Source organism: Amaranthus tricolor, chromosome 2, assembly GCF_026212465.1.
Source record: "Amaranthus tricolor cultivar Red isolate AtriRed21 chromosome 2, ASM2621246v1, whole genome shotgun sequence".
Classification (NCBI taxonomy): Eukaryota; Viridiplantae; Streptophyta; class Magnoliopsida; order Caryophyllales; family Amaranthaceae; genus Amaranthus; species Amaranthus tricolor.
In genome coordinates, this window is record NC_080048.1 from 30,853,738 (window position 1) to 30,877,241 (window position 23,504).

General features: G+C 33.3%; 1 protein-coding gene across 1 annotated transcript; it reads left to right on the forward strand.

Moving 5' to 3' along the window:
- The first annotated feature begins 671 nt into the window (after positions 1–671).
- On the forward strand, positions 672–4,003 carry LOC130805237 (protein EARLY-RESPONSIVE TO DEHYDRATION 7, chloroplastic-like). The gene is made up of 4 exons (XM_057669916.1): positions 672–1,487; positions 2,332–2,498; positions 3,186–3,270; positions 3,471–4,003. Exons 1-4 carry the CDS (start codon positions 769–771, stop codon positions 3,640–3,642), a joined length of 1,143 nt encoding a protein of 380 aa, XP_057525899.1. The 5' UTR covers positions 672–768; the 3' UTR covers positions 3,643–4,003.
- Positions 4,004–23,504: the final 19,501 nt, after the last annotated feature.

Sequence of the window (23,504 nt, forward strand, 5' to 3'; positions counted from 1 at the left end):
TTGATGAGAATTTTGATGAAAATGATATATAGATTTAATTTTATTGTAGGTATGTATTCATAAGCCATTATATAGAAAAAAATAAAACGAAGAAAAACTCTTCCGCTTACAATGTTTTCCTGATCAAAGGCCCATGTCAATATTTGGCCCAAATAGAAGAGGTTGAAAAAAGCTGTCTAAGACTTTATTTTCACTTGAATGAAAATTGTTGTTTCAGACAACGTTTTAAGCCTAAAACCAACTATATAGGCCATTTTAGCCTAAAACCGGTGTTTAAGACATTGTTTTCTCTAGACGTTTAGGTTGAGATTATTTTTAGTAGGAACTTTAATTAGGGATTTAAAAAAATAAAAACTTATTTGTTCACATACAAATTTTTATGAGACACAGTCTTATTTGAGAGGCCATTTATAATTTGGCCAGTCCATTATCATTATAATATGGACTTGATGCTTCATTGTAAGACCTTAACAATGATACAATGGGTTTTCACATCTTGGACAATAACTACCACAACACCCCTTCAGTTCATTCTTAACACAATAAAGCAGCTACAAACTAACGTGTCGGAGAATACAAGCATATAAAACTTCGTCATATCATCTTACACGTGCCATGCTTCTACTATTCCACGTACTTTCCCCTCCTTTTCCTTCGCCACTAATCCAAATATCCATAAAAGAATAAATATCCATTTAAAAGATAAATATCAAATTGTCTCAAATTTGACTTTTCATTGACGATCAGAAAAGCAAAAAAAACATCAAAATGGATGAAAACAGCCTCTCAGAACAACCCAAATCCGCCATGGAAACAACAGAAGAGCTCTTAATCAAAATCCCATCAACAATCATCCACTTAATAGACAACCAACAAAGCATCGAGCTCGCATATGGCGATCTGGAACTCATCCTACTCCGTCAAAACGACGAAAACATTGCCGTTTTAGCAAGAATCAAAGATCAACTCCAATGGCCATTAACAAAAGACGAATCAGTCCTAAAACTAGACAACTCTCACTACTTCTTCCCCTTATCATCAAACGACGACGTTTTAAACTACGGTTTAACAATCCCATCCAAAGGACAAGACCAACTCCTCAAAAAATTCGACTCTGTTTTAGAGAAATACAGCGAGTTTAAAGAAGAGAGAGTAGAAGTAGAGATAGAGGGTGAAGCACGTGAGTGGTGGGTGGTAGCAAGAGAAATGGGACCGGAGGAAATGAAGAGAGATGAAGGTAAGAGAGAGAAGATGGAGGAGAGTGCGGCGGCGTATTGGACGACGTTGGCGCCGAATGTGGAGGAGTATAGTGGAAGTATAGCGAGGATGATAGCGGAGGGATCGGGGATGGTGGTCAGAGGGATATTGTGGTGTGGGGATGTGACTGTTGAGAGGTTGAAATGGGGGAATGAGTTTTTGAGGAGTAAGTTGGGGAATAGAGAGAGTGATGCTCAAGTTAGTCTTCAGTGTTTAAGGAGGATTCAAAGGTGGATCTTTATCTCTTTTGATCTATGCATGCATGCATTTAATTTTATTTGAGATGGTTTAGCTTAGCTTTCATATTTCTAATTTCATGGCTTTTTATTTTATTTTATTTTATTTTTTTATTAGATTGTATGCTTTCAATATGGAATTCAACTCTAAACTTAAAACTTAAACTTATGGTCGAGGAATCACCCATATGAGAGTTTTTAGGAGTATGGATCCAGCATTAATTCTCCTTATACTTGGCGTTTAATATTCTAAGCACATTCTGATACCATATTATCTCAGATAAAAGCTTAAACTTATAGTTGAATCTTTAAGATAGATTATGAAGTCAAATGTAACACAAGCACCAAATTATCAATATTTACAATTCACTGGATTTCGACAAGTTAAATAACTTAATATTTCCACCACTTAAGTGGTGGGAATCCGATAAACTAGCTTGAACGTCGCTAATGGCTTGTAATTTGATCGGAAAAAAGGAAAAAATAATTAAGGTTGTAATTTAAAAATAAATATAAGGCTTAATTTGTATTTTATTTTTGAGTAATTGATATTGATGGGTAGACACATCACTCCCTCATCTTGATTTTGACCCATTTGTGATTTTATTTCCTAGCTCATCGAGTTTGTTTCTATTAAAGAAAAATGCAAGTTTTTTTCTTTTTTTTTTTTTAATGTATATATTTTTGAGTCAAAATTATACTATGATTCTCGGATCCTAATCTAAGAATTCCGATTATGAATGTTAAGTTATTATTGCATGTTCATTGTTTAAGCATGTATTTTTGGTTGAACTAATTGTTTTAGAAGACTGAAGTATTTATATTACTAATTAATTAGGGTGAAGAGCATGACAAAAAGGTCAGAAGATGCAGCAACAGCAATATTGTCGGGGGTTATAAAGGTGTCTGAGACTATTACTGGCTCTATTGTAAACTCTAGTGTTGGGAAGAAGTTCTTCAACATGCTCCCTGGAGAAATTATCCTGGCCTCTTCTGATGCTTTTCGTATGTCTTTTTATTACACTACCCATTATTGATTTTACATAAATCTTATTCATTTTACGTAGACAAAATTAATATGATGTTTTCACCACAAATTAAATGCTAATAAGTTAAAAATAGCTTGATCCCACAACGAATATTTACATATTATAAAGAGATTAACTATCATATAAGCTTAAAGCTTGATGGTCAACTTTTCCTATTATCACAGTACAATTGGTTTTGGTAATTGGTTTTAGGGCTCGCTTGGACGCTTGGATTGAATGTAAAATTTAAATATTTAAGAGGTATGTAAAAATCAAAGTAGAATAAAAAAGTAAATTAGATATAAGATTAAAGGAATTTAATTGTTAGATATATTGAAAGAATTTATTAAAAAGTAATTAAAAATGAATAAAATTACAATTTAGTTTTCCTCATATTGGATATACCTCTTTTGAATTTACTATCTTTTAAATGAGGGTACCTTTTTCACTTAGCTTTTTGAATTTACTCTCGATATGCCTCTTTGCAATTACTTTATTGGTATTTTTATTTACGTCATTTCATTAGTTTGACTTTTTTATTCCCTTAAATATTTATATTCAACCCAATCAACCCATTATGAATTTTATGATGGAATTATATAGAGTTTGATGTGTGTGCAGTCAACTCATTCTCTTATATTACTACATAATTTGTATATAACAGAGAAGATATGTGATGCTGTTGAAGTTGCTGGAAAGAACGTTATGTCTACCTCTTCACTTGTAACTACAGATCTCGTTACAGAGAGGTGAATCTTAATTTTATATCTTGTTGCTATTATTGTGTTGTTTACTCGAGTTGAGGGTTGAGGGGCTCTTTTCGATTACGATTTTTTTGTTATATGAGGGTATTATTGGTCTCTCTTTTTTTCGTCCTCCCTACACATTGGGATAATAATGATTGATCATGTGTTATAAGATGAAGAGTTAATTAGTAAATGTTTTACAGGTACGGAGAGGAAGCAGCAAGAGCAACAAATGAAGGGTTGGATGCAGCGGGACATGCAATAGGAACAGCTTGGACAGTGTTCAAGTTAAGGAAAGCTATTAATCCTAAGGCTGCTTTAAAGCCTTCTACCCTTGCTAAAGCTGCTGCTGGAAAGGTCAAAAAAGCATTGTAATATTATAGGTAGGCCTATGCAATGGGTCGGATATGGGCCTGGTCGGGCTTTATTAAATATGGGCCAGACCGGGCCTTACAATATAAAAGATGGGCTTCAAAACCAGTTTGCCCCCGCCCATTTAACTAATTATAGGAATGAATCATTTACTGTTTTTTTTTTTTAACTGTAAGTGTTGATAATAATAGATAGCACATGATTTTCTTGGTATCATTTACTTTTTTTTGGAAGTGGAAGTGCTGAAGATAATGTAATGTTATGTTTTATAACCAAATCTCAAGTAGCATTCTTGAATGTAGGATTGCACAATAGTTGTCAAACAATTGAATTTCTCGAAGAACACCTAACATTGCTATGCAGAATATTACCAATTTACCAAGAACTTTGAAAATTCATCAAGAGTCGCTTTTTACATCATTCCACCATGATCATAATTTAAGACGTGAAAGCCCGTTTTCAACCCGCTCGTTAGAGCCTGATCCGTCTAAAGCCTGTATAATAAAGGGTTGGATCTGAAGGTCGGATGGACCCCAGCCCCTTGCACAGCTGTTTATACTCCTGTGTACTTTTTATTTCTTTTGTTGAAGTGTTTTTGTATTCAATCGGTTCATGCATGCTAGACACATATACAACATAATATCTACAGTGAAAATCGTTTGAATCATACATTAATTTTTTTAAAATATTCTATTTGTATAGGTGCATAAATTGTTGTGAAAGAGTCTCTTTGAGAGACGTATTAGATTTATGAGCTATATAATATAAATTAAAAAGAAAATAAGAATGTGAACTTTTTCTTTTGATGATCTTTTACAAGAGTAGCTGATATAAGTGTATTGCCGAATGCTCCATGGCAGTATGACACCTGACAAAATGGTCTGAATAACCCCGTTCATTGATTTGGACGTTCGTTAGAGTTCCTAATCCGAACTTTAATTAAAAGGTTTTAGAAAGGTTAGGCTGAATAAAGCCAGTTGGACTAAATAATTAGGGTTTTACTAAAATTGATGAATATGGGCTGGATAAATATAATGTAAAAGAAAATTATTTATTTGTTGAAAAAATTGTTTTTAAAAGGTTAACTTTTAGCATGTCTGCAAATATTATATTAATTTTAGATTTATTACACAAAGGTCTCACTTCTTTTTTTTCGAGCTTTTATATAATGGTTACCTAGATTTAAGGTTTTTTTATTTTTTATTTAATTTTTTTTAATTTTTTTTTGGAACAGACATAAAATAACAATTTAGTCCATCTCATTTAATTAATATGCCAGTTGTTATGTTTTGATTAGCTGCATTCATTTTAAAAAAAATCAGAATAGAAAATAACAAATATAAATTTGATTACACACTGCCTCCCCATTTTCTCCATTATTTGTAATAGATCCACATCAATTAGATACATGCATCCTTGCTCTTCCTTGAATGATCAAAATCCCATCCTCCCCTGTGCCCTATCTCTCCCCTTTCTATATTAATCAAAGTTGTATTCTTAAAGATAAGTTGATGCCTAAAGATCGTGTATTAAATTCATTTAAATAGGCTATTTGTTGTAAATATACTCTCTTGATCTTCAAATAGGGCTCTTCCAACTTGTGCTAATTGCTTAACTATAGCTTTTTGTTATTAATTTTAATTAGTGAGAATAAGGAAAAGAGTGGGTAGTGGGTGGTTGGATAGTGGGTTGTAGGTGGTTGCGGCGTAAGTGGTTGGATAGTGGTGAAATACAAAAAGGTTGGAGGAGAGTAGGGTCAGTGGTTGTGCAGTGGGTGAGGAAGGGGAAGACAGGTGGGCATTGGGATAGCTCGGTGTTTATGGTGGTTATGAGATGCTAGGAAGGCAGTAGGTTCTTGAACAAGTATTTGAATCGATTTTTTTTTTTTTTTTTTTTTTTTGTTGTTTAGATTTTATAAGGTTAAAACATTAAAAGATAATTTGTATTATAGGTTACAATTTATTTGACTCTTTCGATGCAAATAAGAGTAAAAGGTTAGACCTTTATAGAATAAACGTAAAATAAGCGTTTTATATGCAAACAGTTAGTTAGGCTTGGTGAACATTTTTTTCTAACTTGTTTTGGTTTAATTATGTTTCTTGAGATATGATTTAAAAAAGTTATAACCTATTTATTGCATCACAGTCCAGAGAAATAATAAAAATGGGCCGAGTTTGATTGGGCTTGATGAGCCCAACACGTTTAAAGCATGTTTCTTATTTTTTAAGGTCTTGCCCAACTCGACCCGTTTTTTCTAGAGCCCGCCTCGATCCTTATTCGGCCTGTTGTACAGCCTAACCATGAGCATATGTAGCCCATCTAAGATTGTTCCTTTTAAAATTACGCCGATTAAGTAGGACATAAATTATATTTTTCTTAAATATTAGCCAAATATAATTATGGAACAAACTTAAACAATAAATAGTTTTAATAACCGTGAAACAACAAGTATTTCAGAAAAACGAAGTAATACAAGCACAAAAAGTTTCATTGCGAGATGATTTTAGGCACTTTGAATAATAAAACATTGTTTGGGATATTAAAATTGTTTTAAGACACTTCATTGTGAGACATTTTAAAAAATATTTTCTTTAAGAATTAGTGGTTGGGAGGGTAACTTATTACTGATTTATACTTGTAAATTTTTTATGTCCTTAGCTATTCGTCCTACTTTATTTTCTAAATTTAGTATGATAGATTTAGTCTCTTTTCAACAATCTAAAAAACTAGAATTAAGAGATTTTACCGTATATTCTAGGGTCATTCCTTGAGATTGATTTTGTGTAGGTTGCTGTGAGCTGGATCAAAAGCTGGATGGTTGTTTTAACTAAAAGAATTGAAATTCTTTTAAATGGCAATGAGAATCTTCACCAGGTAAACCACGAAACACAATTAATAATTGAATAGCCATGTTAAAATAAGAAATCTCACTAAATGATGTAGCAGGGTTGTAAATTTTTTTAAGTGAGAATTTGAGTTTTTCTTTTTATTCTTCGCCAATCATATATTCATCTTTCAGTTTCATAATCCACATCCTTATACTCCTTTAAATAATATAACATTTATAGTAAAAAAGTATTAGATAATAAAAATAAATTAAGAATGTTGGCCTCTTAAGGTTTTGATGATGACTTCACTTATAAACAAATATATTTTTAGAGATTGTTTTGTAGGTATATATCCGATTTAGTTTGAATCGCTGATGAAGCCTATGACTTGGTTCGTGGAAGATGTACATGTCTTAATATGTCCAAGATGTTAGAATAATGTTCAAAGTAGACGTACAGTCTACTGTTCCTAAAATGAACATTTTGACTGAAGTTGAAGCTGGAGACAGTACACTGTTCCTACGTAGCAGGTCTGGAGAATAACATCGACTGGAAAATTGCGAATTAATTATTTTTTGTTTTTAAGTTGATGTAATGGTTTAGAATTAATTTAATTGCTTAAATTAATTAGTAAGTTAATTGGCAAATCTATTTTTAGGTTTTCTAAAAATAGCCCAAGACTTTTTCTTGATTAGATTTAGATCTCCTATTTTTTAGGATCTTATGTTTTAAACTCCTATGCTATTTTTAGCATTAAGGAAACTGATTTTTCCTTGAGCAAATAACAGCCGGACACTTTCTTAATTCCACCACCTTTTGTTTTGAGAACGTGGGGGTAGTGGAGGTATGTGTGAGATAGTGGACGTTATGCTTATGGTAACTGCTGGCTGTTCCCTCTATAAATAGAAGGGACTTTGCTCGAATCAAAAATCAATCCTTTTAGGATTCAAGAGTGTCCATTAAAGGGAGATCATCTTAAGAAAAATATTTTCAGTTTTCCAATGCCAATTAATTTATTATATTTTTCTTAAGTAATTATTTTAATTCTTATCCTCAAGAGAAATGGCCTTGTAAGGGTTGATGTGTGTTTTGTTGTAATTAGACTTGTGGGAAGTCTAAGGGAATAGAGAAGAGAAATGGCCTTGTAAGGGTTGATGTGTGTTTTGTTGTAATTAGACTTGTGGGAAGTCTAAGGGAATAGAGAAGAGAAACGTGAGAAGAGAAAGAGAAGGAGAATAGAGAAAGAGAATTAGGCCTAGAGTAGAGAAGCTTCGAGTGAAGCAAATATTGTTTGGTGTAATTGTAATTGATTGCCTAAACATAGTGAGAATTTTTGAAATCCCGGGGGGTCGTGGTTTTTCCTTCTTATTAGGCCAAGAAGGTTTCCACGTAAAATCTTTGTTTCTTTTTTATTTCTTGCTTCTTAAGTTTAAGTTTTATTTTGTTTGCTAAAATTCCGCAAGTTAGAGCAAAAACGTAGTACAACTCAATACACAACAATTCACCCCCCCCCCTCTTGTTGCTTTTGATCATCTCTTTATATTCCAACAATTGGTATCAGAGCCCTGTTCCTCATTTAATCAGGAAACCCTGAGAGCAGTATCCTGTTCCCACAGAGATGTTGAAGATGAACGAGCGCATGGAAGAGGGGTACTCCACACAAAGGCCACCCATGTTTGATGGGAAATTCTATACTTACAGGAAAAATAGAATGGAAATCTTCATAAAGGCCGAAAACTATCAAGTTTGGAGAGTCATTGAAATTGGAGACTTTGAGGTGACGACCATCAACTCCAACAATGAAGCTGTTCCAAAACCAATCACTGAATATGAAAAAGAATATTTTCAAAAGATGGAGATGAACGTTCTTGCTATCAAATTGCTTCACTGTGGTCTTGGGCCCGATGAACAAGTTAGGAAAGTACTTAGAAGTCTTCCTCAAGACGAACGCTGGAGAGCAAAGGTCACTGCCATCCAGGAGTCCAAAGATTTCACCAAGTTTAATTTGGAAGAGTTGGCTGGTTCCCTCATGACTCATGAATTGCATCTGGGAACAGCTGACAGTTCCCGAAACAAAGGATTGGCTCTGGCAGCAGATGATAGTGAAGAATCAGAAGATGGTGAAGAGGAAGCAGCTTTGTTGGCACGTAAATTCAAAAAATTCTTCAGGAACAGAAGATATGGAAATCAAAGAAATAATAAAGAAAAGAGAACTACAAACTTGAAGACAAATTTTGAATGCCACAAATGCGGGAGCACTGAACACTTCATCAAGGATTGCCCTCAATGGAAAAATGAGAGGGGCAAGGGAAAAGCAAGAGAAGTTGGAAGACAATATAAGAAGGGAAACTTCAAAACTGATTTTAGAAAGGCAATGATCGCAACTTGGGGTGATACGGAGAGCGAGGCTGAGACAGAAGCTCCAGTGGAGGAAGAAACCGCAAATCTGTGTCTCATGGCATCTCATGAAGAGTCTAAAGAAAAAGAGGTAATGTCTTCTAGTCCATCTCTTAAACAACTGTCTAAACTCAGTAAGAATAAATTAATTAAGTTGCTCTTGGAGACACAAGAGAAATTAGAAAAACAGAATACCAAGTGTCTCCAAATCGAGAAAGACCTCAACTCAAACAAGGATCATGTATCCTATCTAAATTCATTTAGAATAGATGTACAAAGCAGATTTTTTAATTTGCTAGATCAGAATGTTGTTTTGAAAGAGACAATTGAGAAATTGAAACAAGAATTTATTTTCCTTAGTATCGAAATGAATCAAAACAGATTGTTAGGATTAAGTAAAGATGCAAACAATATATCTACTCACATGGTTAACACTGAATTTCAAAAGTTGAAATCAAAATTAGAATCCTACGAAATTGAAAATGAAAATTTGAAAAATAAAATAAACTTGAGAGGAAAAGGGAAATTCAATGAAATTCCCAAATGGATTCTAAATGCTAAAATCAAAAGTAAAGAAGGACTAGGCTATATGAAGAATGATAAAAAGAAAAAGGTCTATGTAGATCTCCCTAGTAGTAAAATATGTTCCTTCTGTGGTAAAAGTGGACACCTGAAACATCAATGTATAAAGAAGGAACAACATATCAAAGCAAATAAAAATTATGTCGAACAAATATGGATTAAGAAATATGATTCAAATATTGTCGACAAGGAACCCAAGGATGAATGGGTTCCTGTACCTAACCATTAGTTTGCTTTGCAGGTTCAAGTGAGGGGGAACAACTCATGGTATCTCGACAGTGGGTGTTCCAAGCATATGACGGGTGACAAATCTAAATTTCTCTCACTTGAAGCCTATGATGGGGGAACAGTAACCTTCGGTGACAACATGAAGGGTGAGATAATTGCCAAAGGAAAGGTTGGAAGGTCTAGTTCCCATGCCATCGATAACGTATTTTTAGTCGAGAATTTAAAACACAATTTGTTAAGTATTTCTCAATTTTGCGACAAAGGTAACTCTGTTAAGTTTACTTCTGAACGATGCATAATTTCTAGGAACAGTACAGGAGACCCTGTGCTGGAGGGAATCAGAAAAGGGAACACCTATGTGGTGGACCTGGACACTGTTCCCAGAAACAGTCTAACGTGTTTAAGTGTTATTGAAGAAGACCCACTTCTTTGGCACAAACGTCTAGGTCATGCTAGTTATTCATTGATTAACACATTAAGATCAAAAGACCTAGTAAGAGGATTACCTGCAATAAAATTCCTTAAAAATGAAGTTTGTGATCCTTGTGCTAAAGGAAAACAAGTGCGGTCATCCTTTAAATCAAAGAACGTTGTGACTATCACTAGACCATTAGAATTAATTCATATGGATTTATGTGGACCTATGAGAACACAAAGTCTTAGTGGCAAAAGATATGTGTTTGTCATAGTTGATGATTTTAGTAGATTTACTTGGACCTTATTCTTGGTAAGCAAAGATGAAGCTTTTGATGAGTTTGTTTCTTTTGCTAATAAAATACAAAAATCTACCTATAATCAAATCGTTCACATAAGGTCTGATCATGGGAAAGAATTTGAAAATTCAAACTTCATGAATTATTGCAATGAACATGGCATAAATCACAATTTTTCCGCACCTAGAACACCACAACAAAATGGAGTGGTAGAAAGGAAAAATAGGACCTTAGAAGAAATGGCTAGGACCATGTTGATTGCTAGTGGTCTACCTAGGAATTTTTGGGCAGAAGCCGTCAATACTGCATGTTACATATTGAATCGTGTACTAATAAGGCCAATCACTTCTAAAACACCCTATGAATTACTCAAAGGTGTTAAACCAAATATTTCCTATTTTCGTGTATTTGGATGCAAATGTTTTGTTCATGTGAATGGAAAACGAAATATAGGCAAGTTTGATGAAAGAAGTGATGAAGCAGTATTCCTCGGTTATTCATCACATAGCAAAGCTTACAGAGTTTATAATAAGAGAACAATGTGCGTAGAGGAATCTGTTCACATAATTTTTGATGAAACTAACTTTTCAACAAGTGAACAGGAAACAAGTAATATTAAAATAGGTCTTGCAAACTTGGAAGATGATGATGAAGGAATTAAAGTGCAAGATCATGGAACAGCAAGTGAACAGTCTACACAAGAAGAGGCAGAAGAAATTGACCAAATCCAGGAACTGCCAGAACAACAGGACCAGCAGACTGTTCCCAATCCAGCTGTTCCCGCAGCTGACCAAGATGATCCAGTAGCTGAACAAAATGCAAATCAAGATGCTGAAACAGAACATGCTACTGTTCCCTCCAGAGAATTTGTGCCTGAACCTTGGAAATACCAAAGTTATCATCCTCTTGATCTGATTGTAAGTGATATGAATAAAGGAACACAAACCAGATCCCAACTGAGAAACTTTTGTGCACACTTTGCGTTCCTATCATCACTTGAACCCAAAAATCACGAAGAAGCTCTAAAGGATTCCGAATGGATAGTAGCCATGCAAGATGAATTAAATGAATTTGAAAGAAATAAAGTGTGGCACTTAGAACCCAAACCAAAAGGCAAGAAGGTAATTGGTTTGAAATGGGTATTTCGGAATAAGCTAGATGAACATGGAATAATTGTAAGAAACAAAGCAAGACTCGTGGTCAAAGGGTACAATCAACAAGAAGGTATTGATTATACTGAGACATTTGCTCCGGTAGCAAAGTTAGAGGCTATTAGAATTTTAATTTCTTTTGCTGCATTCATGAATTTTAAATTATATCAAATGGATGTGAAATGTGCTTTTTTAAATGGCTTTCTTGATGAAGAAGTTTTTGTTGAACAACCCCCAGGTTTTGAAAATACCTCTTGTCCTGATCATGTCTACAAGCTTGATAAAGCCCTATATGGCTTGAAGCAAGCTCCTAGGCAATGGTATGAAAGACTTTCAAAGTTTTTGATTCAAAATAACTTTGTAAGAGGAAAAATCGACAAAACCTTGTTCTTTAAGAATAAAGGTTCTAATATTTTGGTTGTTCAAATTTATGTTGATGATATTATTTTTGGTGCCACTAATGATTTATTATGTAAAGAATTTGCTAACCTAATGGGCACAGAATTTGAAATGAGCATGATGGGAGAACTAAATTTCTTCCTTGGGTTACAAATTAAACAAACCGAAAATGGTATCTTCATTCATCAACAAAAATATATAAAAGAACTTCTAAAGAAATATGGTCTAACAAATGCTAAAACCAACCATACACCCATGGCTACAAATGTTAGATTAGATGAAGACCTAAAAGGAACTAACGTAGATCAAACAATGTATCGAGGCATGATAGGTTCTTTATTATATCTAACTGCAAGTAGACCTGATATTTCCTTTAGTGTTAGTTTATGTGCTAGATTTCAATCAAATCCTAAAGAATCACATCTCACGGCAGTCAAACGAATTTTAAGATATTTGAAGGGAACAGACGACTTGTCCTTATTTTATCCTAAAAGTGATGTTTATGATTTAAAAGGTTTTAGTGATGCAGATTATGCAGGTGATCTTGTAAATAGAAAAAGTACATCAGGTATGGTACAATTTCTTGGCTCATGTTTAGTTTCATGGGGTTCCAAGAAGCAAAATACTGTTGCATTATCCACTACCGAAGCTGAATACGTAGCAGCAGCAGCTTGCTGTTCCCAAATGCTTTGGATAAAACAGCAACTAAGAGATTTTGGTATTAAAGTTGAATGCATTCCTATTTATTGTGATAATACCAGTGCCATATGTATATCCAAAGATCCAGTGCATCATTCTCGTGCTAAACATATACATATTAGACATCATTTTCTTAAGGATAACGTAGAACACAAAAATATTATATTAAGGCATGTTAACACAAATGAACAAGTTGCAGACATTCTGACCAAACCGCTTCCAAGGGAACAATATGAAAAGATGAGATTGGAACTTGGTATGATCAAGCTCCACTAAAGTTCGTTGCATAAAATTTCCAATGAAGCATCATGAAAAAAGAAGGTCAGGAATCAACCTCAAAATTTTGATTGAAAATCAATTATTGCATGGATAAGGTAAACACGTAATGAAGTTTGTACTATGAATATTTTCTCGTCTGCATGTTGTCAGTTTGATCAGACCACAGCAATATGTTCGTTATTTTCTTTATAATTTTTTTTTTCCATAATTCATCCTTTTTCTATCTTGTTTTCATATTTTATTTTAATATTCATAATTTATTCATATTTCACATTTTTCTTAAAAATGTACGGCCAACTTAAATTAAAAATAATGGGAAACGGTTTTAATCCCAAACAATCTTTCTATATCAAAAGCCATGATGAATGGCATTGATGAGAAAGGACGTGAGGTAACCGTCAACCCTCTTTAAAAACCCTTTATCACATCAAATCACTCAAACCATCATCTTCCTTCTTCAAAAACCGTCACAAGAAACCGTCCTTCTTCTTCCTCAACCTTTCAAAATTCAAACATGAAAACACCAAAATCAAGCAAGAAAACGCCTAAATCAGGAAAGAAAGCCTCTACATCTCACCAAAACACCCAGCCAAAACCTTTAAAAATAGTTCTTCCACCACCATTACTGCAGGATGTACCACCCACACCAACTGAAACCACACAAGAATCACCAAAACACTCCACTGAACCCACAAGTACCAAAAGAAAGATTTCAACAGGTGGTTCATCATCCAGAGTAGTTAAGCGCTCAAAGCATGTTGATCCAAACAGTGCTGAAGAGGTTTCAAAGGAGATGACAGTAGGATTCGGGTTGGATAAATATTGGTATGATTCTACTAACTTTCCAAGATTGCATGACATTTTGAGTTTTCAAGAATGGGAATCATTAATGTCAAATTTCAGTTGCAATTCAATTTTTCCAAACCTAATGAGAGAATTTATTTTAAATTTCTCAAATGATGGTGGAATGTGTTCTAGTGTTGTTAAAACTGTTAAAATTGAATTTAACAGTGCTTTATTAGGGGAATGGTTTAATGTTCCCAATGTTGGTTTTGATACATATTATATTGGGTCGAAGATTTCATTTTCTGGTATCAATGAACGAACAATTCTAAAATTTTTAGGAGTTGATCAAAAAGGGAAAATCAGTCACAATGTTCTTTCTCCTATGCATAAGTTGTTGTACAATGTTGCTCGCAGATTCATTTTACCACGAAACTCAAAACGTAGTCAAGTGAGTTTGCGTGACGCCACTTTAATTTACTGCATGGAAAAACACATTAAAATAAATTTTCCTTCATTGATGATCTCTCATTTATCAGACTGCATTGAAAAGAAAAGTTTCATTGGTTATGGAGGGTTGCTAACTTGGATATTTAGAAAATTTGAGGTCCCATTGGAAGGGTTGGAGTTCCCAATGGGTCCCAATATGAAAATTGGTGCTAAATGTTTACAAAATTTGCATTTGAAATTGAATGATGAGGGGGTATTGATGAATGAGGAGGTTGTTGAAGTAGAATCTGATGAGGAAGATATTGAAAAAGAAGACGAAAAATTGAGGGAGAGAGATCAGGAAGAAAAAGAGGAAAAGGAGCAAGAGCATGTTCCCACTGACCATATTGAAACAGAAGAAAAAGGGGAACAGGATGGAGAAGCTAGTAAGGGGGAAGCAGAACAGGAGGGAGCCTTAGGAGAAGAGGCTCATCACAATCTTTGTGATGATACAAGTGATGAAGAGATTGTGATAGCTCTGAGGAAAAAGGCTAAATTCATTAAGAGGAAGAGTAGGAGGTTAGCTTCGAAACGCAAGGCTACTGTGGTTGATGAAACACCATTTGACACCATACATGAGCCGACACCTAATGAACCTTCCTCTCCCAAGCCAACCACATCACCACCTCCATCACCAATACAGTCTACACCACCACCTTTTCAGTCACACACTTCACCTGATGTAGGTTGTACTAATTATAATTCTGTTCCTGCAGCTTCTTTAGACTCTGTCCTCTCTAAGCTAAATGACCTCCAGTTTCACTTCCTTGCATTTCAAGACGAAACTCGTGTCTCCCTTGCTTCAACTGTTGATCAGCTTAACCAGATGGAGAGCCGTCTTGGTGCCAAGTTGGACACAGTAGAAGTACAGACTGAGTTCGTTGATGAAGAAGAGACTGCTCCCTGATCCCTCTTCCCATATGTTTTTATGATTTGTTGGCTGTAATATTAATCAAACAACTTCACTTTTTAGTCTTTGTACCATCTAAGGTACAAAGTTGTATTGTTGAACAACCGCTACTTTACTTTCTTTGTTTTTATTTTCATGGTCTGTGACAACTAATTATATGCAGGTTTGATTTTTATTCATGGCACTTACTCTTATTATTGTTTCTTGTTTTCAACACTGACAAATCTACATGGTTTGTGCTGAGGTTTGATAACCACTAATTCTTTTTGATTGATGACAAAAGGGGGAAGATTATGCACAAACTTAAGAAGAGCAGTGAATACACAGTAACATATCTTGGTTGATTTATATTGTTTCTTATGGTTGATTTATATTGTTTCTTATTGATGATAATGTGCTGAGTTTATGCTAGCTTAATGATCATCTGTGTTTTCAAGTTGATTGATAAGTTGATTGATATTTACTTGTTTTTGTGAATTTGTTTTCAAGTTGTTTTTGTTGAAAATACTTAATAATTTGTGTTAGTTTTATTATGTTAGTTTAATTATGTCAGTTTAGTTATTTATTTTAGTTTATTTTAGTTTATTTCATTTAAGTTTTAGATTAATTAATTTTGAAAATTTTTAAACATATTTGATATTATGGAGTAAATTGTTTTATTGTGAATGCTTGGTAAATTATATTGTAACGAGTTGATTTGCTAAGTTATTTAGAGTTGCTTTAATCTCTAGTATGCTCTAAGAATTTTGTTTTACTCTATTTTACTTAAGTTTGTTTATAAAGTTTGTCCTCATCAAAAAGGGGGAATTTGTTGGCCTCTTAAGGTTTTGATGATGACTTCACTTATAAACAAATATATTTTTAGAGATTGTTTTGTAGGTATATATCCGATTTAGTTTGAATCGCTGATGAAGCCTATGACTTGGTTCGTGGAAGATGTACATGTCTTAATATGTCCAAGATGTTAGAATAATGTTCAAAGTAGACGTACAGTCTACTGTTCCTAAAATGAACATTCTGACTGAAGTTGAAGCTGGAGACAGTACACTGTTCCTACGTAGCAGGTCTGGAGAATAACATCGACTGGAAAATTGCGAATTAATTATTTTTTGTTTTTAAGTTGATGTAATGGTTTAGAATTAATTTAATTGCTTAAATTAATTAGTAAGTTAATTGGCAAATCTATTTTTAGGTTTTCTAAAAATAGCCCAAGACTTTTTCTTGATTAGATTTAGATCTCCTATTTTTTAGGATCTTATGTTTTAAACTCCTATGCTATTTTTAGCATTAAGGAAACTGATTTTTCCTTGAGCAAATAACAGCCGGACACTTTCATAATTCCACCACCTTTTGTTTTGAGAACGTGGGGGTAGTGGAGGTATGTGTGAGATAGTGGACGTTATGCTTATGGTAACTGCTGGCTGTTCCCTCTATAAATAGAAGGGACTTTGCTCGAATCAAAAATCAATCCTTTTAGGATTCAAGAGTGTCCATTAAAGGGAGATCATCTTAAGAAAAATATTTTCAGTTTTCCAATGCCAATTAATTTATTATATTTTTCTTAAGTAATTATTTTAATTCTTATCCTCAAGAGAAATGGCCTTGTAAGGGTTGATGTGTGTTTTGTTGTAATTAGACTTGTGGGAAGTCTAAGGGAATAGAGAAGAGAAATGGCCTTGTAAGGGTTGATGTGTGTTTTGTTGTAATTAGACTTGTGGGAAGTCTAAGGGAATAGAGAAGAGAAACGTGAGAAGAGAAAGAGAAGGAGAATAGAGAAAGAGAATTAGGCCTAGAGTAGAGAAGCTTCGAGTGAAGCAAATATTGTTTGGTGTAATTGTAATTGATTGCCTAAACATAGTGAGAATTTTTGAAATCCCGGGGGGTCGTGGTTCTTCCTTCTTATTAGGCCAAGAAGGTTTCCACGTAAAATCTTTGTCTCCTTTTTATTTCTTGCTTCTTAAGTTTAAGTTTTATTTTGTTTGCTAAAATTCCGCAAGTTAGAGCAAAAATGTAGTACAACTCAATACACAACAATTCACCCCCCCTCTTGTTGCTTTTGATCATCTCTTCATATTCCAACAAAGAAGTTACTTATGTCTAATAAATTTGACATAATCTCCAGCAACTACACCAAAATTTATAAAACATTTTCGTATGTACATAAATTTAAATTATATATTACCCGATAACAACTTGCTAAATATAGTAAGTGGCAAATAAGGGTCGATCCCATAAACATTGTGAGTATTAGTTTTTATGATAGATCCAAATTACTTATTTTAATTGAAAATATGTGAAATAAAAAGACGGGGAAATGAGTTGTGATTACGCTATTTAGAAACTTAAAAATAAAGTAAGCTTAATGTTAAGAGAATAAACTATGACAAGTATATAAGAGAGTAAATCAATATGAGAAAGTAATAGAAACATGAATATTAGTTATAGGAAAAATTATTGTTAATCACTAATTAATTACAACTTTTATATGAATAGGCGATTGTAGGACTTATATTACGTATTGTCGAAAATCCCCTGTCAACTGTTTTATATATTTACTTACGATTTATACCCAAGATAGTAAAGCCCTAGTGTTCATTTATCTGGTTTTAATGAATCCTTGCTTTTGTTTTAGGAAGACTTCACTAACTATTTAACTTAATTATGTTGAACAGGGTTCTCTGAGATGTTGATGTATACTTGATTATCACAGAATAATTTACAAGCTTGCTTTGGTGGGACGTTTAATTCACATAAGAGTTTCTTGAGCCATAGAATCTCTGTTACTCTTTTGGCTATATCTCTAAACTCTGCCTCGACACTTGATAGAGCTACTACCTTCTGCTTCTTACTTCTCCAAGTGACTAGGTTTAATCCTACCAGGGTAAAGTACCTTGAGGTAGAATTCCTATTATCCCGATCACCTGCCCAATCTGCATTTGTATAAGCCATGAGATCAAAATGATCATTTTTCCTAAAGATGACCCCTCTGTTATTTGTGCCCTTCAAATATCTAAGAATCCTCATTACTGCATCCATGTGTGGTACTTGTGGGAGATACATGAATCTACTAACTACCCCAACAGCATATGAAATATCAGGTCTAGTATGGGATAGGAAGATGAGTTTTCCCACCAACTTTTGATACTATTCTTTATCGGCTAATTCTCAATCTTGTATAGTCTGAAGCCTATGGTTGGCTACAATTAGTGTTTCAGCTGGCTTACAATCAAGCAGCCCAGATTCTGCTAGGAGATCAAGTATATACTTCTTTTAATTGAAGAAGATTCCTCGTCTTGACCTTAAAACTTCAATCCTGAGGAAATATTTCAGGTCTCCTAGGTTTTTTATTTTGAACTCCATAAACAACTTCTTTTTCAGGTCACTAATCTCTTCTTCATTGTTCCCAGTGATGACCATATTGTCAAGATAGATTATCAAACAGGTAATCCTTCCTTTCTCTTTCTTCAAGAACAAAGTGTGATTAGATTTACTTTGTTTGTAATCAAATTTCTTCATTGTTATAGTAAACCTACCAAGCCATACTCGCGGAGATTGTTTTAAGCCATACAATGCTTTCTTGATTCTACACCCCACTCCTGATCCATACACATTGAGAACTCCGGTGGTGCTTTCTTATAGACTTCTTTAATTTCACCATGGAGGAAGGCATTTTTACATCGAACTGGTATAACAACCAATCTTTATTTGCAGGTACTAAGAACAGGACTCTGATTGTTTAAATCTTGGCAATTGGGGAAAAGGTTTCTGAGTAGTCTACCCCGTATCTTTGAGTATACCCCGTATCTTTGAGTATACCCCTTAGCTATAACTCGGGCTTTGTATTTCTCAATGCTACCATCAAGATGATATTTAATCGAGATCACCCATTTACAACTAATTGTTTTCTTCCTTTTAGGTAACGTAATTCCTCCAATGTGTTGTTCTTTTTGAGGGCTGCTATCTCATCTTCCATAGCCCTTTGCCATTTCGGATTTTGGAGTGATTCTTTTGTGTTTTGAGGTATAGAACTTGAATATAGAGAGGCATTAAAAGCACAGCTGTCTGGGCTAGGTTATCAACATTACCCTGAATGATGGGATATCGAGATCGTTGTGCCTCAAACTTAGGATCATATCTCCTTGGTGGAATACCCCTCGTACTCCTTAGGGGTAACTCATATCTGTAACACCCCGGCCCCTCAGACCGCTGGTGACTACTCATGGAGACTGTAAACTAGCCCCACAAATCAACACAAGTCTTTCCAGCGCACTTTGGTCTCACTCGTGCGCACCCGGGAAAACTTCCCAGGAGGTCACCCATCTTAAGATTGCTCCCCACCAAGCACGCTTAACTGTGGAGTTCTTAGCAAATGCGCTCCCTAGAAAAGAAGATGCACCTTGTTGTTATATGTAGTCTATCAATCCCTTTTCAAGCTAAATCTGGGGTATTACACTCACCCCCACTTAAGAATACAACGTCCTCGTTGGACTGTAACTTCAGGATCTTTTCCCCCGCTAAGTGCACTGAACACAATCAGCCACGGTCGCAGGGTTGCTCTGATACCATTTGTAACACCCCGGCCCCTCAGACCGCTGGTGACTACTCATGGAGACTGTAAACTAGCCCCACAAATCAACACAAGTCTTTCCAGCGCACTTTGGCCTCACTCGTGCGCACCCGGGAAAACTTCCCAGGAGGTCACCCATCTTAAGATTGCTCCCCACCAAGCACGCTTAACTGTGGAGTTCTTAGCAAATGGGCTCCCTAGAAAAGAAGATGCACCTTGTTGTTATATGTAGTCTATCAATCCCTTTTCAAGCTAAATCTGGGGTATTACGAATACCCCTCGTACTCCTTAGGGGTAACTCATATCTACGAGGTGACTTAAAATTAGGAATATCATTAGCAATATCATTCAAAGGCTCAGGAATTACCTCTTGTTCAAATTGTTCTCCAGATGCTTTGGACATGAAAAGAGTAGTTTGAGGAGGAGGATGTACCATATCTTTAGGGTTGTAGTATGAAGGCATCTTTTAGGTTTATTGCCCTCAATTGCTTCTTTCCTAAAATTAATCTCTTCTCTCTCCTTCCTCATGAAGACCGCCTGCCTCTTATATCCCTTATCCCATGGTTTCAATTTACTTTTCTCGCTCCTCTCATTAGAATCAGCGGTTGCTCATCTCCCTACTCTCACTTCTCGATTTTTTTCTCTTTCTTCTCTACTGAGTTTCACACATGCGTCCGGTTCATTACTGGTTTGAGCCACGCTGCTGGTCCGGATTTCCGACACCTTGGAGGCGGTTCTCCAATGAGGAAGGGCAAAAGCAAGGTGATTGATGAGATCTATGGTCCTTTAATTTTTTTTTAGTTGGGGTTGGAATGTTTTGGTTTTGGTCATTGGAAAGAAAAATCTGATGATGGAGACACCATTGTTGGTGTTTAACCACTCGGATTGCAACATTGGAGTCACTAACGTCAATCGGATTTCATTTTTCCATTTCAGGTAAGATTTTGGTATATGATGAACACCGTATGGTAAGCCGGTTATAGGTCATCGGAAAACATATTTGGCTTTGATACCATGAAGAAATTAATAATGCGAAAATAAAATAAATATTAGATTTAGGTTTTGAATACTTGGTTTTTATTGATTAGCCAAAGCAATAATAGCCCCTATTTATACAAAGATTGCGAGGAGTAAACAAGAATACAAAATATTCTATAAAATAATTACAAATTATAATATTCTCCTAATATATGCACAATATTTTCCTATATTGTCCTTACCATTGTTCTAATTTATGTTTTTAGCAAAGACATCTACTCATATTTCCTAACTTATCCTTTCTTTTTAGCGTTTAATTTCTTAAACCAAGTTGATTTTTATGTAAGAAGCTAACTTAAATGTACCGACATATAAAGAACAATTCAATGTTTCATCACAATCTTACCTCAACGTTGAAATTATAGATCAATCACTTTCATCGAATCACATCTTCTTAGTTCATTGTTATTGCAAACTTTACTTCACTTACTTCGATTTATAGTGTTGAAAAAGTCAATCAATAATTTAGAAAAACTTGAAAACAATAGTGCAACACTTAAATTCCATCATGCCCAAAAACGCAAAGCATTGGGGAGTATATGATGGAAGAAAGTTTTGTACGGATTTGGTCCATCTATTTTAGTGTGTACAAATTTTAAAATGTATTAAAATAGTAATTACTAGATAGTGTCTATTCGATGCACGGCTTAATTATATTTTTCGATATATTTGTATCATTTAAGAAATTAAAATTTTAAGAAATTAATTTTATATAATAGTTATATCTCATTTCACTTTGAATAGTTGTATATATTACATATATTGTTTAATTTATATCATACTTTGCATTGTGCGCTAGATGACAGTGAAAATTTAGTTCATACAAATAAATCACAACAAAACACAAAAAATTTGATTATATATTTATACTTTTATTTGTTATTTTGAATAAAAGGGCAAATAGATCGTAGATGAAGTACACAATACAAAATTATGAATATTTTTAATAAAAAAATAACATACCAATGTATTCTAACAAAAACAAATACAAAATTATGAATATTTTTAATGATAAAAAACATACCAATTTATTTTGAATAAAAGGACAAATGAATCGTACATGAAGTATTACATAATTTATATAAAGTATTACAATTATTAATAACAAACTTAAAAATCAAAATTAACATAAATATTCATGTAACATTATTTTATAAAAATTTAAACAACAAAAATAATTTGCTTGTTGTCAAAGAAAATATAAGTGACTTGCACACAGATAGACACAACCTTAATCATATTAGAATTAAACATTGCATTTAAGTATCCAATAATATAAATAAAAAAAATACTAATAAAGGTGCATTATCTTTTAATCATCTTAAAATATTTAATACATCATTTAATAAATAAAATTGATAAGATTTAATAAATAATTGAAAAAATTGAAATAAAATATATGATTTTCTTACATATTAAATGATGTGACCTAAAAGTATAAAATCAATCAATGTGGATAATATTATAGTCATTGTTAGAAAGTAATAAAGTCAAATATATAAATATTAGTCATAATAATAATGACATTATCATTGAATTTTGGAGGGAAAATTTTTGTTGAGATTGTGATACGTAATCAATATTAAATAGTAATAATGTCAGCGTGTTTTGTTTTAGTAATAGTTATATATATAGATATGTATTTAAAAAAAATACAATAATTGAAAAATAATTATTATTGTTAAATTGATTTATATTAAAATAATATGGATCAAATCTATACATGACTTTGTTGATAAATGTTACAAATAGTCAATTCTTTAGTCTTTTAAGTTTTTCTATAAACTAGAATTAGAAGTGATGAACCGTAGGTAAGACGTATATCTAACTTTGAGCGTATACTTTTTGGCCAATTAAGACTTTTTGGGTGGAGCTTGTAAAAAAAAGATCAAAATATTTAGGATAGACAATAAAATAATATTTTCTTCATTGTGTTTTAGTCCTTATACAAGGTTTGTGCACAAAAATTAAAAAAATGTATATTTTTTATTAGTGTATAAGTTAACAGGTAAAAAAAAGTGAGTAAAGTAGACATTTATTTTGCAAAAGTAGTAATATAGCAAGTAGTTTTAAACAATTATATAAGAAAAATGTACCAAGTATAATAAAAGGGGTGAGTTAAATATTGGCGACTTTGAGTAAAATTTAATTTGGCTATTTGTTTTAAGTATTAAAAAAATTGATAATTAATTGAAGAATAGTATAGTCATGATATAATTGCATCTAAAAAGAGCGAGAAAATATTTAAGAAAAAAATTGGATATAGGTAATAAATAAAGAGAATAAATTGTAATGATGAAATTAAGAGAATGTTAAAAAAAATGGATGAGATTAAAACAATGTGTTAGACTATAATCTAAAAATAAAAATAATGATTAACACAAATTAAAATGACAATCAATGAACTTATTATATAACTTGTTAGGAAGAGAGTATACAGCACGTACAAGAAGAGTAGGAGTATAAGACAATTCCAAATGTAGTGTAGATAATAAAATACGCAAATTCAAATTAACAAAATAGTATTAATTAATCACAAATTTTTAAATGAAATAGTATTATAGTGAGATCATTTCTATTGGGTTTATCCATATAATTTAGTTTGTTAAAATAATCAATTATCATTTTAAACTAATCGACTAAAAAAATAATCTAATTATATAAATCTGTATCATGGCGAGACAATCTTAAACAAAGAGCTATAAATTATTTCATAATAACAGGCTAATCCTTAAGCAAGAGGAAACTAATAAGCGACGGACAATTACTTCTATTTTTCCAATTTTAAAAATTATAAAAATT

Bases quoted from the DNA above. Each gene is read 5' to 3' on its own strand.
- LOC130805237 (XM_057669916.1), top strand. From the start codon at position 769: ATGGATGAAAACAGCCTCTCAGAACAACCCAAATCCGCCATGGAAACA. The intron at 1,488-2,331 runs GTGGATCTTTAT...CTAATTAATTAG, and splicing joins TGTTTAAGGAGGATTCAAAG to GGTGAAGAGCATGACAAAAA. The intron at 3,271-3,470 runs GTGAATCTTAAT...AATGTTTTACAG, and splicing joins ACAGATCTCGTTACAGAGAG to GTACGGAGAGGAAGCAGCAA.